This window comes from Triticum aestivum, chromosome 1D, assembly GCF_018294505.1.
Source record: "Triticum aestivum cultivar Chinese Spring chromosome 1D, IWGSC CS RefSeq v2.1, whole genome shotgun sequence".
NCBI lineage: Eukaryota > Viridiplantae > Streptophyta > Magnoliopsida > Poales > Poaceae > Triticum > Triticum aestivum.
Genome location: NC_057796.1, coordinates 439,175,134 through 439,192,889, shown reverse-complemented (window position 1 = coordinate 439,192,889; position 17,756 = coordinate 439,175,134). Strand labels below are relative to the sequence as shown.

Sequence of the window (17,756 nt, the reverse complement as noted above, 5' to 3'; positions counted from 1 at the left end):
AAGCTTCTGTCACCGGTTTGGAAGCTTCCACCCAATTTTGGGAAGCTTTCAATATTTTTTCTTTTATGTGTACTTCCTATTTTTTGGGGTTTTGATCCGTTTATCTCTCACTTTTTTCCATTTTCCTTTTTATTTTTGTTTATTTTTTCAATTTCCACCTTTTTTCTTTTCCTTTTTAAATTCATGAAAGCAATTCTACATTTGTGAACATGTTCTTAAATTCGCAAACATTTTTCCATTTATTAATATTTTTTGAATCCATGGACAACTTTCTAATTTTTTTGAATATTTTTAAGTTCACAAAATTTTTATTTTTTTCAAATTGATAACTGCTTTTAAAATTCGTGAATATTTTTTGAAGTGATGAACAAAATTTCAAATTCATGAACTTTTTTTAAAACATATTTTTTACTTGACGGGGATTCTATTAAATCTGTGTTTTCCCAAAATTGTCATCATTTTTTTTCTAAGCTGTTTTTCCTGAGCAAAGAGTAGAGTAGCCAGAGAAAAACAAAAGAAACTATGGAGCGAAAGCTTGATGGGCCGACCCCCCAAAGACAGCGCCTAGGATTTCGTTGGCGTCAGCCTCGCGATGCTAGTCTGAACTGCAAGGTCCCGGCCCGGGTTCCATAGTCCATAGTGTTTGTGTGACAGGGTCAGGGTCAGACCGACGACATTTTGACTTGACTTTTTGAGGTACGCGCGCACACAGATTTTTACATGGCCGCCACGTAACCCGATCTGGAGGGGACACGCATGCAGCCAGCAGTACGTACGTGGGGAAATCGATGTAAAAACTAATCGGAGGGCTCGTGCCGTCGTGCGTGCGTGCGCGCGGGGGCGGACGGGGCAGTTGAGCCGACCCGATCGGGTAGCTGGGAAACGGTTGCGATGTCGAGCTACGTAGCTCGTCCCCCTCACTCTCTCTCTCCCTCCCGTGGATCGCGTCCTTGGCTTGCATGCCGCAGCTAGTACGCTCGGTTTGCCCAACTCCTCTCACCTTCCCGTCTCACCCTCCGGTCACAGCTACCCGCAGCTGCAACCCACCGTCTATATACTTCGGCGCCCCCTCGATGTCACACGCTGCGGTCACTCCTCCATCCATCGGTCTCCTCTCCGGCCGCCGGAGCAACCGGTCCAGCGGCAAGCAAGTACGTCGCCTCCGTACTTTGTGATGGAGAACTTGCGCGAGGGAGACGATCACCTGCAACTGCAAGGGGACGACGAGCTGTTCCGCCACTTTCAGTATCTGCAGTCTCCGCCGATGATGGAGCAGCAGCCGCAGTCGTCGACGTGCGATGCTCCGGCGGATCATCTGGGTGGCCAGCCGGGGATGCCCATGCCCGGGCTGGTGGACTGGGCGTCCCTGCTTCTCCCGCTGGGGCCGGGCGCCGCCGCCGGGTCCACGTCGCAGCAGCAGGTGGTGGCCGGTGAGGAGATGGTGAGCGGCGTGACTGGGGCGGCCGCGCCGGAGAGTGGTGCCGGGAGCAGTAGTGGCGTGGGAAGGGAGGAGACGAAAGGGAAGGGCAGTGCGCGCGCCAGGGGGAGCAGGAAGGCGAGCCGGCCGCGGTTCGCGTTCCAGACCAAGAGCGAGAACGACGTCCTCGACGACGGCTACCGGTGGAGGAAGTACGGCCAGAAGGCCGTCAAGAACAGCGCCTTCCCCAGGTACGTATATATGTTCATCGCTTCTTCTCGCCATGGCTAACGATCACCTCGTGGTACCTACGTTGCAGGTTCGCATGTGAAGTGCATGCATATTGTTGAGAACTTGAAATCAACATGTTGCGTACTTGTGTGTGCTCTTTGTGCTTACAGTAGACCATTTATGTGTTTTGTGTAGCTTAGCTAGGTGCATAAGCTTGGGTACCATCATCGTTAATTTGCAACCTAGTAGTATACTAACTGGTACTACTCTTTACATGTGCTATATGATATTGTATATTGTTCTTGATGAGGAAGGCCGGCCGTAGCGCGTGACGACGAAATGCTTCCAAAAGTTGAAAATAATTGTAGATATAGAACCTGGTATTCCCATTGCGGGTGATCTCTCCACACACAATTCATGCATGCGTGTTGCTTATCAACTATTGAAATTTTGCAAAATGGACTCATAGTATGCACAAGTGATCAATTTTCACATGAACAGCTAAGAACCTAGTAAGTCCAGCATTGACTCCTTCAGATGTGCCAATTAAACATTTTTGCTAGTGCATTGTTTGTTCTTTCTGAACCAATATGCTTAGATCCCCATCATGATCCCACTAGTGACCTTAGCGTCATTGGTTTGGATCGCCACTTGGGAAGGAGGTAGGAGGGAACTATGTCACGAAGCGTGGGAGAGAGGGGGCGATGAAAATACCCAGTTGAAGAGGGAAGTGATATGATAACATGGCCTATGTGGTAAGGCATCTCAAAACTCAATATATACAAGAAGAGGGAAGGTATATGGAGCTATAGACATATATGACAGGTTGACAATTAGGCCAACCTGGCCAACAAACTAAAGGTGTCATGTGAATGCAACTTTGGGTGTGATGGCCAAAGGGTGAAGGTTTTTGTTTTTGTTTTTGCGGGTGACCAAAGGGTGAAGTTTGATTTAGACTATATTTGAGGAGAAACATGGTACGCAGGTATGCACACATATACACATATGTGAACTCACCCAACCTTGTTGAGCACCTCCAAGAGTCTGAGATGGAAAATCTTGAGATCAATGAAGTCACCATAGACATCTTATAGTCGATGGCCACGTCGTTTCACATGGAAAGAATAACGCCGAAATTTTGTAATATATGTGGGAAGATGCGAGCACCCGGTCCAAGTCAGGACTTGAACTTGAACCCGACTAGAAATTTATTTGCATAGACCGTGGGTGGATGAAAGACTAGCTTGGGCAGGCAAGTGATGATCCGAGAAATTGCAATAGGGATATAGGATAGTGTGCAACGACTACTTGGTCGCTCTACCTACTGACCGACTCCCCCCCCCCCCCGCCCCAGTACCCCACACATGAACTTCTTTTGCTCAAGGCTTCTCACACCCTTCACCTCCCCCATCTTCTTTGTCCCGTCCACCGCACTGATCCACGCTCTTCAATTTGCAACCAACCAACCATAGGGGATGCGGCGATGTCCAATTGGGGTGTCGACACGCCATAAGCATGCCTTCCACTAATTGGTAGGGGTGGGGAGGGGGATTGAGGTGCTCCCAAGCTAGGCGTCGATCAACCACCTCTCCAGGCTATTGTCGACGTTGAAGTCATTGTTGATGTTGCTCAACTCCTTCCTTGCCTTATTCTTCCTCCTTCATTCTCTGTCCCCTCCTCTCGCCATTGAATTCTTCATTTCTTTCCATCGCGCCTAGTGCCTTCCTCCTCCTTTGCATCGGAGGGTGTTCAAGTGTTCACTCCCAAATAATAGTCGCCCCGCTGAAGGTTCGATCTGTAGAATTTCAAATTGTAATGTGTTTGGCCCTATTAGGTGGACAATCAACAAACACACTCAATCAAATTGAAGCACATATGATTCGACTTCGTAGTTCAATTAGTGTGCTTTGTGAAACAGATGAAGTATTGAAATGTTGTACACAAGTGTAATGTGTTGTAGAACACATGCAAATACGCACCACATTTCAGAGCATGTAGTTACATGCACTGATTAATTGCTACAGCCGAATTGACAATGCAGTGCCAAGTAGTATTATGTTCAGCATCTTGCTTAGTGTACTAAGTTCTTTCTGCCTTCAAAAGACATCACGTTCTGTCTAATGCATGCATGCATGTGTAATGATCCAGGAGCTACTACCGGTGCACGCACCACACGTGCAACGTGAAGAAGCAGGTGCAGCGGCTGGCCAAGGACACGAGCATCGTGGTGACCACGTACGAGGGCGTCCACAACCACCCCTGCGAGAAGCTCATGGAGGCACTCAACCCCATCCTCAGGCAGCTTCAGTTCCTCTCGCAGCTCTAACCAAACAACCGTCTGCATGTGGAGGAACGCGTACGAGAGTACGTACGTGACCTACAGCCCAGCATACTCAGTCCGGGAAGAGAAGGGAATAACATGTCCTACCTCCCAATTACTCACTATACAACAGCTGATCTCTCTCCATATGTGTTATATGTACTTACTCTTGTTTACATGCACGTAGAGATGAAGACGCATGTGCAAATACATGATACATATATATATAGTCGTCCTTGTAATTTCGTCGTTTAAGTTAATAACACATTTACAAATTATCCATTTCTCATGTTGCTTCTCTTTGTGGTAAAAGAACATATATGAGAGAGAAACAAGGAAAAAACACCTATTATTTTTTTCTTCTACGAGAAACATCCTCATATTGACAAGTTGAAGGACCAAGAATTAAATTCTCAACTTAGGCTAATAGGCTATACATTATGCATCTGTTTAGGGCACATATAGATGTGTGCTCTACTTATTGCACATCTAAGTGACTCAATTAACACAAAAAGAAAAAGTAAAGAAAAAAAGAAAACACTCACATGAATCTCCACGTTTGATCAATGGCACATGACTTAGATGTGCAATACTTATGACACACTAGATGTTCTTTAGCAAAACTGATTCATTATAACACTAAGAGCGTGTGCGAACTGAGCGTACTTCAGATGACTAGCTTCCTTGTGGTGGAACCATCCCACTAGGGTTTAAGTCACAGACTTGGTACTGGTGTTCGTATTTTCCTGAATTTATTTCAGGCTTTTCGGTGATACTCGTTCAGTGGGAGGAGACGTTCCTGTTGACTATGAGACGCATGTGATGACTTCGTCAATCTAAAGATATGATGTCGGCTCAATATTTCGCAGATGCTCATAGTGGCAGGGTGTCTGCGCGTGCGTTCATAGGGTGAGTGTATGAGGGCGTCTATGTGTTAAAAAGTCATTAAGGGCGTGTTTAATTATCGTCACCAAGTCCAATGTATAGATCGAAGTAAATTAAGGGTGTGTTAGGCTGGTCATAGTGGGGAGTAACTTAGACTAGTAACATGCATATGTTACTAGTCCATGTTACTACCTTCATAATGGGTAGTAACATATGGATGATAACATGCAAGCCTTCATTAATTGAGATATAGACTCATTTTACCTTGGGGCGTGTTATGTTACAGTAACATATTATATTACCACAAGCATCTCTCTCCTCATTAACTTCATGCCACATAAAATTGTTTTGGGACATGTTATGTTACTATCTAAATTACTCCCACTATGACTAGCCTTAGAAAACAATGTATAGATCGAATTAAATTAATGTCGCATCAAAAACGAAGTTCTATACAAGAGGAAAATAAAGATGCACGGAGAGGAAATATATTTCGATGGATAATTAATTCCCTTAAAGTCCAAAAGTAGCACATCAATTTCTGTTAAATCAAAGCAAATTTTGCTAACTGTTGAGACAAATTAGCTACCCGCAACTAAATCCACCAGATGGAGAGGTGAGATGCACATGTGGCCTTCGTCGATGCCAAATCAAGAAAAGGAAAATAAACACAGCTAAGATGAATGAGGTGATGGTTCAAACTCATCGGATTTGACAATATGTTTGTCTAACAAGAAACTCTCTTCAGTACTACGGTATCAACAAGGCCCCTAGGTTGAACTATTTTCAATGTCGCTCATCCCGACTGTATTGTCATATTCCCAAGTTGTTTTCCCAAGAGAATACAAGAAAATAACATGCCACTCCGTTTGCTAGCTTCACTACATGCATAGGTCACTCATTGCATGATATCCTTTAAATTTTTGGCATATGTAGAGAGAAAATATACATGATACCTCACGCAAGTAGGTGTGACTTTATTCATTGCATGAAAATTAGATGCAGTAGTTATTTGTTATTCTTAAATGTCCTGGTACAATGGTGGTGAAGAGAAGTAGCATTAGTGCATAGATAGATTTATAGGTTACACTCTCATGGCAAGTACCCTTCTCAACACCAATGCATCCGGCAACATTTGACATGGAAGAGGATGGATGTCGAGGCTCTTCACCCTCACTTTGGTCTTCTTCTTCGTCCTTCTTATCTTCATCCATGGTTGGAACATGACATTCGTGCTCGGCATGGTCCTCGCATTCAAGGCGTACGTGATCGGCCGGTTGTTTGCATTAACGCAAGTTGTACCATGGTAACTTTATATGGGGTAAAAAGCACTACAGAATGATGATAAAGATGAAGGATCGCTCACAATGAGTGAGATAGTTGATCCTTAAGCAACCCCCCATTCATTTGAAGTTTTGAGTAAGTCCACTCCAGAATGTTATGTGCTCCACTACATAGACATATCATTCTAAAATAGGAAGACATGTCTTTTTTGACAAAGGTTGAATTTTATTGGCTCAAAATGGAGCATCAAGAGGATACAAACATAAAGCACACACCCGGCCTCTGCATAGCTAGGATGCACACAGCCAAACCAACACACGCACACAAAAACATGCCGGCAAATAGCAAAGTCATATAAGACCAAAGCTAATCTTAGGCAAGGAAAAAACTGAAAGTGACAAGATCCATGTCAAACTATAGCAATGACCATATCTGCACCAATCATCTCATGACACCACACGGACGATGAAGATTCTTTAACAGCAACGCCTTCAGAAAGGGAGCTGCGCTCAAGCGCCGCCGTCACCGGATTCAACCACGCAAGGCCAAAATCTAGGTTTTCACCCCAAAAACCAGTCCGAGCATATCCGAACAATGCCTTCACCAAGGTAACGACGCAACAACATCGCCATTGCCAGGTATAACCAACACGTGTCAGACCTAGGATTTCACCCCGGAACTCGAGACCGTGTGCTCAAGTAGCACCACCATCGCTGTCACTTATGTGTTGTCTTCACCACTTTTCCACGATCCTAGCAGCTGCATGCAATGTGGACCGCTCCTGCTGCACAACCATTCCTCTGTGTCAAGCCGTCTTCCATAGTTTGCATCTCAGCGTCGAAGTCAACCACCGGGTCACGGAGACCTTTCAGTGGCCACTGCAGTCCGCAACAAGTTTGCCACCATAACTCAGAGTGGTCACCGTAAAGACCAACATCGACGGTGGAGCAAACCGTCCCTGACTACCACCTCGTCGGAGAGAGCCCTGTCGATGCCCATCGGCCCATGGGTTGACATGGCCGTATCTTGTGTGCGGCCGCCCCTAAATCAGGGATGCACAACCGCGAGATCGGCACTGCGCCTCCCAATCCAGGCCGGCGATCATCAAGGCCAACAACAGCCGAGCCTTCAAACGTCACCAAACAGTGCCATGAAACCATGCTGCACGGTGTCGTCCAGATCTGTGCGTCAGGTCGTTGCTCCAAGCCTGGCGATAAACCGTTTGGTGCTCGGTGTGCAACGATGATCGCGATACTGGAGGCCACGGGCGCTGCAACCACGATCTGAAGCCTCCCCTGTGCCATGTCTCATCACCAATGATGCACCCCAAAGAGCCGCTTCCGCCGGCCAGTAACCTCGTGAATGAGTGGATCTCAACAAGGACGTAGCAGAGGCCTGCCGCCGCCGTCGGACAGCCGGGATTCTCGCGGCGGCGTCCTCCGGCGACGGCGGGGAGGAGATCCGAGATGAGGAGCACCCTGGGGGGGGGGGGGGGGGTGACGAGAAGATCGCCACCCGTGTCGCCCGTGTGGACGATGCGGGGGCAGTTACGAAGTTATCTGCTAATTTTGTTCAGCAGGAAGACATGTCTGAAGCTCACATATTGACTAAAGATAAAACTATCAAAATCATCACATCTATGGACTACGCTAACACCACATCTCGATGACTAACTACAAATGTTTGATTCTTTTTAGATAAAAATCAATTACACTTGACAACCAATTAATAACACCTCAAATGATTTGACTAGATGCAAGATGTCAAGGAAATAATCCTGGCAATCTTGATCCTATCTATTGGATAAAATATATTAGTGTTGTTACAATGTGATTCACATGTACAAAACCGACTGATCTCAATATTGTCTATTGGAACCATAAGTGCATGTGTTGTATGTGGATTCAAACAGTATAGGTTTTATATTGAAAAAACACGAGGGTTTCATCTAAAGTGAAATGTTATAATCTCACGACGAGTAACAAGCACATGATTCCTCTAGAGAAGTACAATGGTGGTAAAGTCAAATGACTTCACTTTGGAAGTAATACACCAACTTGATAGCTCTAGCGTGATTCCCTTAAAGGACTGTTGTACGCATAGGGAAAAGCGTTTTGGAGGAGAAAGATAGATGAAATCTAAAAGAAAGAATGCATGCTATAGTTTGCGGTCCGGTGGAGCACACTCGATTGAATTGTTTTCCTAATTTCGCTCATCCTGAAGGCATTCTCACATTTTCAAATTTCTTTGTCACTCAAAGATGTGAAATTGGGGGGGGGGGGGGGGGGGGGGGGGGGGGGGGGGGGGGGATAAGAGACAAGAAACTAAAAATACAACTTCAAGCCTGTATTGCAGATCGAAGTTTGGCTAGCGAGGAACTCTCAAAATCACTACAGCTAGAATTACTTTGTTAGTGTGTACTTTATGTGACAACAAATTGTTGTCATTAGATTGATATTCCAACATATTACTTTATGATTATGATTTTGTGTCGCTAAAGTTACATATCTATACCATAGAAGGGGAGTTGTTCGACATATATTTGCATTTGCCGCCACCCCCTCCCCACACCCTGCATTAATTCAATCAAATCAAATCTTCCAAAACCTTAATTAAATCAAAATTTTCATTGGCTTCCCCTACCCATACACAAATCAAATCAAGTCTTACCATAACATCACCTAAATCAAAACTTTTCTTGCCTTCCCCTAAGCATACTCAAATCAAATCTTACCAAAATTTAGAATATGATAGGTGTAAGATTTATGTCGGATATGATTGGTGTTTTTTTTGCATGGTAATACGTGTCTCATTCATATCATAAAGAACAAAGTACAAGTCACGTAAAGACCGACATGACAAAACCGAAAAGATAGCAGAACATCTCTGAGCTTGACATCAACGCCCGTCACCTGCCTCCGGCACCACCACAGCAGCCACCGAAGAAAAGAATGACGAATCACCTCCTCACCCGAGCTCGAGCGGCTCCATCGCTGATATGCAGCTTTGCGGACCTCCAAGGTGACACCCCGGACACGTCATCGAACTCCACATCTGGCACCCCACCACGACTAAAACGTCGAAGGAGGAAACCATATCTGCCATCCACGAACCACGAGCCCAGCACATGCTCTGTCTTCCAGATGTCGTCGATGCAGACCACAATCCGCATCTGCTCCTGGACTACCTCCCAAGCTCCACGCCGACGCTGGAGCAAACGCCGTCGCAACGGCGGAGCCCGAGGACACAGGTCCACCACGAGGATGCCGTCGCCGCCACGCCATTCTTGCTTGAACATACTGGTTTCCAAATCCATCCCCAACCATAGGACCGATTGCCTCGTCAGGGAAGGATCCGAAGAATCTTTATTCAACATTGTCATCGTCGCCGCCGAAGCAAAGACGATGAACAATCTAAAAACCTAGACTACGAGAGAGTAAAAGCGATCCACACGCGTAGATCCGGCGACCCCCCTCACCACCGACAACCGAGGTCGCCGGCGGAGGGGAGCCGCCGGAGAGCGGCATTGGAAGATCGGCCTCCCTGGCGGCGGCTAGGGTTCCAGCCAACAGGGACGAGAGGATATGATTGGTGTTGATCCACAAGAATATGTACACCTCCATTGGAACACACGGATAATTAGCTAGTTATTAGTGTAATTGTAGGTCAAAGGCTTATCATAAGGAGATCTAATACGCGTATTAAAAAAGCAGGAGTATCAGTATTATTATTGTTATTTCCAACTTCCCACTGATTTGGACCATTAACACGGTTAGTGCATATATTTTTTTCTCAAGCTATGCTTTAAATGTATGTTTGAATTTGTATGACATAATACATGTATTTATTTGTTTTCAAGGTAAATTATTTTTAGACTTTATTAAATCAACTTGTAAGAGCATGTCTTCGGTTTCAGCTAGTGATCATGACCGTCTTGGTAACATATTGTCACACCAACTATTCCCTTTCTTCCGGTCGAAGGGCTCGTCTCAAAGGTTTCTCTCTCCCTCCCCTATCCCTTGGTGGCTAGGGTAAACTTTGCCCTCCAGACTTCGCCGGCGAGCCCATAGATTTGCCTCCCCTCTGTGTTCCGCTCCGGCGGGCGGTGTCGGGGAGGGGAATCCCGGTACCTCAGCTCCGGTTAGTAGTTTAGGTTAGGTTTTTTTAGTCCTCGCAAGTGTGGCGTTCGGGCAGATGGTGGCGCTTCTTTTCTGAGTTTGTCTTCCGGGCTCCGGTCCTCTTCGAGTTCGTCTATCTGGCCGTAGTCAACGGAGCTTCGTTGTAGATTCCTGTCGTCTCCTTGGGACGGTGTGGTTAGGGTTTCTTGACATGTCGCGAGATTTGGTGTCAGGTGTTTCAGATCTATTCAGGGGTTCAACGACGACGACGACTGCGGCTCCAGGGCGCTGGTGCTTAGGGGCACGTGCTGTAACATCCCAAATTTTCAATTTGGTATGTTATACATAGATCATCATTGCATATCATATTTTATTGCATTTTGACAAATCCTCGATAAATCCTAAGCAACTCAAGGACCCTCGGACAGAGTTGGGGATTTTCTCGAAATTTCATATTTGATTTTCATCAAATAACAAGACGAGGATTTTGGTTTTAATTATTTTCTCTCCGGAAAAATATTTCATTTTAAAAAATAAACGAGAGGAGAAAATATGACTTCTCCAAAACAATTGAAATACTGGAGGAAAAATGTTAGAATCATTTATTGGAATTTATTCGGATTTTATTTGCAATTTTATGGCATTATAAAAATATTGCATGTTTTCAAAAATTATTTTTGTGTCAAAAAAATGTTCACCCTATTCTAGATTTTCTAACTAGACGGGGAAAATTTATTTTATCTTTTTTGGACTTTTATTTATTTTTCTATGAATTATTTTTCGCGGAACATATTTAAAAAAAAACCGCGCGACGCCCGACTGGGCCGCAGCCCAGCCGAGCGCCGGCCCACCCCGCGCCCCTCTCCTCCTCGCGCACGACGTCGCCGCCGCCGAGTCCGGCACCCGCACGGCACCCCGCCGGCGCCCCCTTCCCCAAGCCACCTCCACCCCCCCTCTATTTATACCGCCAGCCCCCCCTCTCCCTCTCATCCCGCCGCCGCCCGCCTTGCCCCGCACCCCGCCGCCGCCGGAGCCGAGCCCGAAGCCCGAGCCGCCGCCGCTCGCCACCGTTCGCCGCCCCTCGCCTCCCCCTCGCACCCCCCCGAGCCCCCGCAACCCTCAGCCCTCGCCGGAGCAACCGAGCCCGAGGCCGCCGCCGCCGCCGTTCGCCGCCCCCTCGCCTCCCCCTCGCACCCCCCGAGCCCCGCACCCCCGCCGCCTCGCCGGAGCCGGCCAAGCCCGCCGGAGTCCCGCCCCCGACGAGGTATACGCTGCCCCGTTCGTTGCCGGTTTTGTTAAAAAAAACGTTCGTTTAAAAAAAAAACCTAGATCGGTTTTTTTCGGTTTTATTATTTTGCGAGCGTTCACCGAACCGTTCGTTTTAACGAACGCGTTCGTCGGTTTTTCTCTGTTAACGAACGTCCGTTCTTTAACCGTTCGTCCGTTTTTCTTTTTCGTCGGATTTTTCCGCTATTTTCTCATATTCGATTTCTGACCGAATCTTCGTTTCTGATTAACTTTTCGCTCGTTTATCGGAATCGGGCGATTCAAGCGCCTAGAGTTTCGTCTCGAAATTATCTTTCCGTTTAACCTACTCAAACAAGTTTTTGCTACAGTAAAATTTGACCTAGATCTAGATTAGTAAACGAAGCTTCTTTCTTTCGCAGTTTGACTTTCGTTGCTTCTTTCGAGTTGATTCTTTTTGCAAACCGGAGTTCTTAAGTTGAACTTTCTGGTTGGATCTTTCATTCGAGTTTTACCTGTGCATTAGATGAGTACTTATTGTTTGCTTGTTTGTTTGCGATAGAGTACCCGGAGTGTGCCGCTTGTTACTTCGAATCGCTAGGTTTCTCGGATCATCAGCAAGGCAAGTAACACTTTGATCATATCCCTTTCATACCCAGTTTTTATTGCATTAGATCAATCCTCAAACATTGCATGATTAGGATCTAATTAAATTGTGGGTATTGGGAAGTAGTTGAGGTAGTACCTATTACCTGTTTTATTATCAAACCCTTGGGAGTTACTTCTACGTTGCTATTATATTGCCATGCTATGCTCGTAGACGTGGATTGGGTTTGAGAGATTTCCATGACAGATGTGAGATTGTTAATTAATGGTTTACTTAAGGTGGCAACTAAAACTCACATCTGGGTGGATTGAGGTACCTGGGTATTCCAGGATTGCCTGTTTTTCTTTTGGACCGCCACCCAGGTTCAAAGGGATCATAAGATTATTCATGCTAGAAACTTCCGTGTGCAGCCGCAAGCTATTATGGGCTCTAGCATAGTTGACTAAGTTGTGTGAACTCTTACAGTGGTAGACTAGCAGATGTAGGGGAAAGTAGGTGTAACGGTCTACCCATACGTAAGGTGCAAACACTTCTGAAAGACTGTGTCTCGGTCATCCGTTACTCAAACACCATGTAGTGCGAGTAATCCAACGGAGGAGATCGAGTCTTGTGGGGAAAAGTGCACAAACCTCTGCAGAGTGTACAAACTAATCATGATTAGCCGTGTCCCCGGTTATGGACAACTTGAGTATCTAGTACTTGGATTATCATGTGAATTCCATCACCATGTTACTTTTAATTAATTTTGTTGGGTTAATGATGATTCTTAATTGGGATTGAGATGCTGTCAACCATCTCAATGTTTCACAACCACCATGATAGTTAAATAAAATTTATTCCTTTGTAGTAGGGAAAAATTGGCTTTTCGCAAAACTGTAACCATAGAGCTTTCCACCAGCCTTATATGCATGTAGTATAGCATTATTATTGTTCATTATCCTCTATGTGTTACTTTGCCAGCATATTCTATGTGCTGACCCGTTTTCGGGCTGCAATGTTTCATGTTGCAGACTTTTCAGACGACGAGTAAGGTGCCTTAGGTCGTGGTCTTATACTCAGTGATGCCGCTGGAGTTGATGGACTCACTTATCTTCCAAGTCTTCCGCTGTTATCGTATTTAGATGGCCTTAAGCCATGTTTATCATACTTAATCTCTTTGGAGATATTCGATGTAATAAGTGTGTGATTGCTACTCTGTTATAAATCCTCCATTTGTATTGTGCGTGTCAGCATTACTGATCCAGGGATGACACTGGTGCACAGCAGCACAGACCATTTGAGGTCTGGTCGCTACAAAGTTGGTATCAGAGCACACGCTGACTGTAGGACACGACCACTAAGCTAAAACCCTAGAAAGCTTCTCTCTTCTCATTTCTGACCCCTCTCCTTTTTCTACTCTTTTAGGAATGGCGGATGCAAGGAGCAAGTTCATGCAACCAGATGAAGACACGCTGTTTGGTCGACACTTGAAGGAAGTCACCAAGTACTTGAACATAGGAATACCAAGCATCACCGGAACCTACAACGCCACATTACCCGAAGAGGAGAGCTGGAAGATTCAAGTTCTCATTCCAGGAAGGACGTTTGTGCCAGTTACTGAACCTATAAGATTGGTTTTTGAAGCACCAACTTGGAGTTTAGGGAAGAGCATGGCCGCACACATCGCCATGGGACGCATTGGAGAAGTCTACCACCAGGAGCTTAAGGATACAATCTATCAGATTTGTGGACGCCGAGACGCGCAATGGGAGATGATCAGAACCAAGAAGGATGGATCAATTGCAGCTTTCATCCAGGAGCAGAACCAACATATTCGTCGCCAGGAGAACCAGATGCGCACGGACAAGGAAGAACTGAAGAAGGCACTAACGAAGATCAAGGAACTGGAAGAAGAACTCAAGGCTACACGCGAGGATTATATGGAGGAAATCATCGCACTAGTAGGGAAGAATGACGACCTGGAGAAGAAGATTGGAGTATTCATGGGAAATCCAGTGCCAAAAGTAGAAGTTGACGAATGCACTTGTCCGGATAACTACATCATCATCGACGACACTGACTCGGAACCAAGTGAAGATGACTTTGTTGACGAAGCTGGAGCAGACATCATGGAGTCTTCAACGGATCAGAATTTCTAGTAGACCACCATACCAGTAGTAGTTTTCCCCCATTTAATAGTATAGTTCAAGCACTTTGTAAACGCTAGTTAGAATGATTGTTTTGCCTTGTTTGAATTGATTGAGTGGTATTGATTGGATTTGTCTCATGAGCATATGGGTAGTGTTTTTCCTCTAGACCTCATTCTATTCTTAACTCTCATCTTTTCTAAACCTATCAGATGCCTCCGAGACGCGACACCGGATTTGTTTTCCCACCGGAGATCACCCAGTTGATTCAGCAACAGAATGCCCTGATGCAAGTGTTAGTGCAGAACCAAGGCAACAACAACAACAAACAACCCACCGCCACCGCCACCTGTTGATCACTTAGCCCGTTTCTTGAGGCTAAACCCGCCGGTGTTTTCCAGTAGCACCGAGCCGATTGTTGCAGATGATTGGCTCCGCAAAGTTGGAAGGGAGTTGACCACTGCAGGATGCACAGATGCGGAAAGAGTGCGTTTTGCCGCACATCAGCTTGATGGACCCGCAGCATCATGGTGGGAGAATTATACAGCCACGCACCCTATTGACACTGTCACATGGGACCAGTTTCAGCAAGCTTTCCGTACAGCTCATGTTTCAGCAGGAGCTATGGCTATGAAGAAGCGTGAGTTTTGCAACCTACGCCAAGGAGGACGCACCGTAGGCCAGTATGTGGAGGATTTCAGTAAGTTAGCACGTTATGCACCAGATGACGTTGCTACAGATGCAGCCAAGCAGGAGAAGTTTTTGGAAGGACTGAATGATGAGCTGAGTGTGCAGTTGATGGTAGCAACCTTCAACAACTACCAGGAGCTGGTAGATAGAGCTCTCATAATTGAAGGAAAGCAACAGCAGATTGAAAACCGTAAAAGGAAGTATGGACAAGGGAAGTATAACTCAGGAGCTCAACAGAAGCCTCGTTTTGCCCCGAAGCCGGGAGGACAGTTTCAGCATACCCATGGAGGAGGTAGTTTGCACAACCATAATGGCTCTAAAAATGGTAATGGGAATGGAGTAAGCAACGGACAGAACCGCGCCAACCCATCTACCCCAGCCAAGAGGGACCTGAGCCAAGTCACTTGCTTTAAGTGCCAGAAGAATGGACATTATGCCAATGAATGTCCTGAAGCCCAGAATGGAAATGGCAATGGAAGCTTTGGGAAGAAGCCGAACCCGTTCAACAAAGGACACGTGAACCACGTGAGCGTGGAGGAGGTTGAAGCACAGCCGGATGCAGTATTAGGTAAGTTTTTGGTTAAGTCATTTACTGCAACCGTTCTTTTCGATACTGGTGCATCGCATTCATACATATCAAGGGGATTTGTGAATAAGTTCAAGCTGTCCACCAAAGTTCTCAGAACCCCTATGTTAGTAACCTCACCAGGAGCAGAGTATATGGCAACCCAAGGATGTTTTCAGATACCATTGGCCATTGGTAGGCATGTTTTCCCCTCAGACCTCATGGTTTTGGAGTCGCAAGGTTTGGATGTGATTTTGGGAATGGATTGGCTATCGTTGTATGGAGGAAACATCGATTGTGCCAACAAGACGATTTTTCTAACCACCCCGGAAGGAAAAAGGATCAAGTATGTATCCCGGCATATGCCGAAGAGGACGCAAGTAAATTCCTTATCAGGAGTTGTACAGGAGGAAGTACCAGTGGTGAAGGATTATCTGGATGTATTTCCAGAAGAGTTGCCGGGCATGCCACCAGATAGAGACATTGAGTTCTTGATTGAACTTTTGCCAGGCACAGGGCCAATATCTAAGAGACCGTACAGGATGCCCGCAAAAGATTTGGAGGAAATTAAGAAGCAGATCAAGGAGTTACTGGATAAAGGCTATATTCGCCCAAGTTCGTCACCTTGGGGATCACCAGTACTTCTAGTGGAGAAGAAAGATGGATCGCTGAGGATGGTTGTTGATTACCGTGGATTGAATGAAGTGACCATCAAAAACAAGTACCCACTGCCGATGATCAATGATTTGTTTGACCGCCTACAAGGAGCTAAAGTATTTTCCAAGATCGATCTGCGATCAGGATACCATCAGTTAAAGATTCGAGAGCAGGATATACCTAAGACGGCATTTACCACCAGATATGGATTGTATGAGTATACCGTTATGTCATTTGGTCTGACTAACGCACCTGCATATTTCATGAACCTGATGAACAAAGTGTTTATGGAATTTCTGGATAAGTTCGTCGTGGTGTTCATTGATGATATTTTAATCTTTTCCAAGGATGAGGAAGAGCATGAGGAGCATTTACGATTGGTACTTGAGAAGCTCAGAGAACACCAGTTATACGCCAAGTTCAGCAAATGTGAATTTTGGCTGAAGGAAGTTGGATTCCTCGGACATGTTATTTCTGGAGAAGGAATAGCAGTAGACCCTGCCAAGGTTGACACAGTGACAAGCTGGGAATCACCCACGACAGTTGGAGAAATCCGGAGTTTTCTTGGACTTGCAGGATACTACCGGAGATTCATCGAGAATTTCTCGAAGATTGCTAAGCCCATGACTGAGCTATTAAAGAAGGACACCAAATTCAATTGGACTGAGGATTGTGAAGCTAGTTTCCAAGAGTTGAAGAAACGATTGGTTACTCACCAGTGTTGATTCTGCCAGATCAACGCAAGGACTATGAAGTTTATTGCGACGCTTCTCGTCGAGGACTTGGAGCAGTGCTTATGCAGGAAGGAAGAGTTGTGTCATATGCTTCACGACAACTTAAACCCCATGAGAAGAATTATGCTACGCATGATTTGGAGTTAGCAGCCGTGGTGCATGCATTGAAGACATGGAGACATTTCCTCATCGGAAACCATTGTGAGGTGTACACGGATCACAAGAGTTTGAAGTATATTTTCACGCAAAAGGAGTTAAATCTCAGACAGAGGAGATGGTTGGAGCTTATTAAAGATTATGATATGAGATTGCATTATCACCCAGGAAAGGCTAACGTAGTAGCAGACGCGTTGAGCCGCAAGAGTCATGTCAACACCCTCATGACAGGAGAGTTACCTCAGGAGTTAGCCGAGGACCTTCGCGAGCTATGTTTGGAGATAGTCCCAAGAGGCTATTTAGCGACATTGGAGATTCAGTCTACCTTGATGGAAAGGATTAGAGAAGCTCAGAAGACAGACAAGGAGATTGAAGAGATAAAGGAGAAGATGAACAAAGGAAAAGCCAAGGGATTTCGTGAGGACGAGCACGATACCTTATGGTTTGAGGACCGCGTATATGTGCCAAATGATCCGGAGATCAGGAAGTTGATTTTGCAAGAAGCCCATGATTCACCGTACTCGATTCACCCAGGGAATACCAAGATGTATTTGGATCTGAAGAATACTTTCTGGTGGACCGGAATGAAGAAGGATATTGCAGAATATGAGTTTGTGATGTATGTCAAAGAGTGAAGGCAGAGCATCAGAAGCCAGCAGGATTGCTACAACCATTGCCGATACCCGAATGGAAGTGGGATAAAATAGGCATGGATTTTACC

At 45.7% G+C, this 17,756-nt stretch overlaps 1 protein-coding gene across 1 annotated transcript; it reads left to right on the top strand.

The window, feature by feature from the left end:
- The first annotated feature begins 997 nt into the window (after nt 1-997).
- Nucleotides 998-4,333, top strand: LOC123173625 (probable WRKY transcription factor 75). Its single transcript, XM_044589934.1, has 2 exons — nt 998-1,668; nt 3,797-4,333. Exons 1-2 carry the CDS (start codon nt 1,175-1,177, stop codon nt 3,972-3,974), a joined length of 672 nt encoding a protein of 223 aa, XP_044445869.1. The 5' UTR covers nt 998-1,174; the 3' UTR covers nt 3,975-4,333.
- Nucleotides 4,334-17,756: the final 13,423 nt, after the last annotated feature.

Bases quoted from the DNA above. Each gene is read 5' to 3' on its own strand.
- LOC123173625 (XM_044589934.1), top strand. From the start codon at position 1,175: ATGGAGAACTTGCGCGAGGGAGACGATCACCTGCAACTGCAAGGGGAC. The intron at 1,669-3,796 runs GTACGTATATAT...GTAATGATCCAG, and splicing joins AAGAACAGCGCCTTCCCCAG to GAGCTACTACCGGTGCACGC.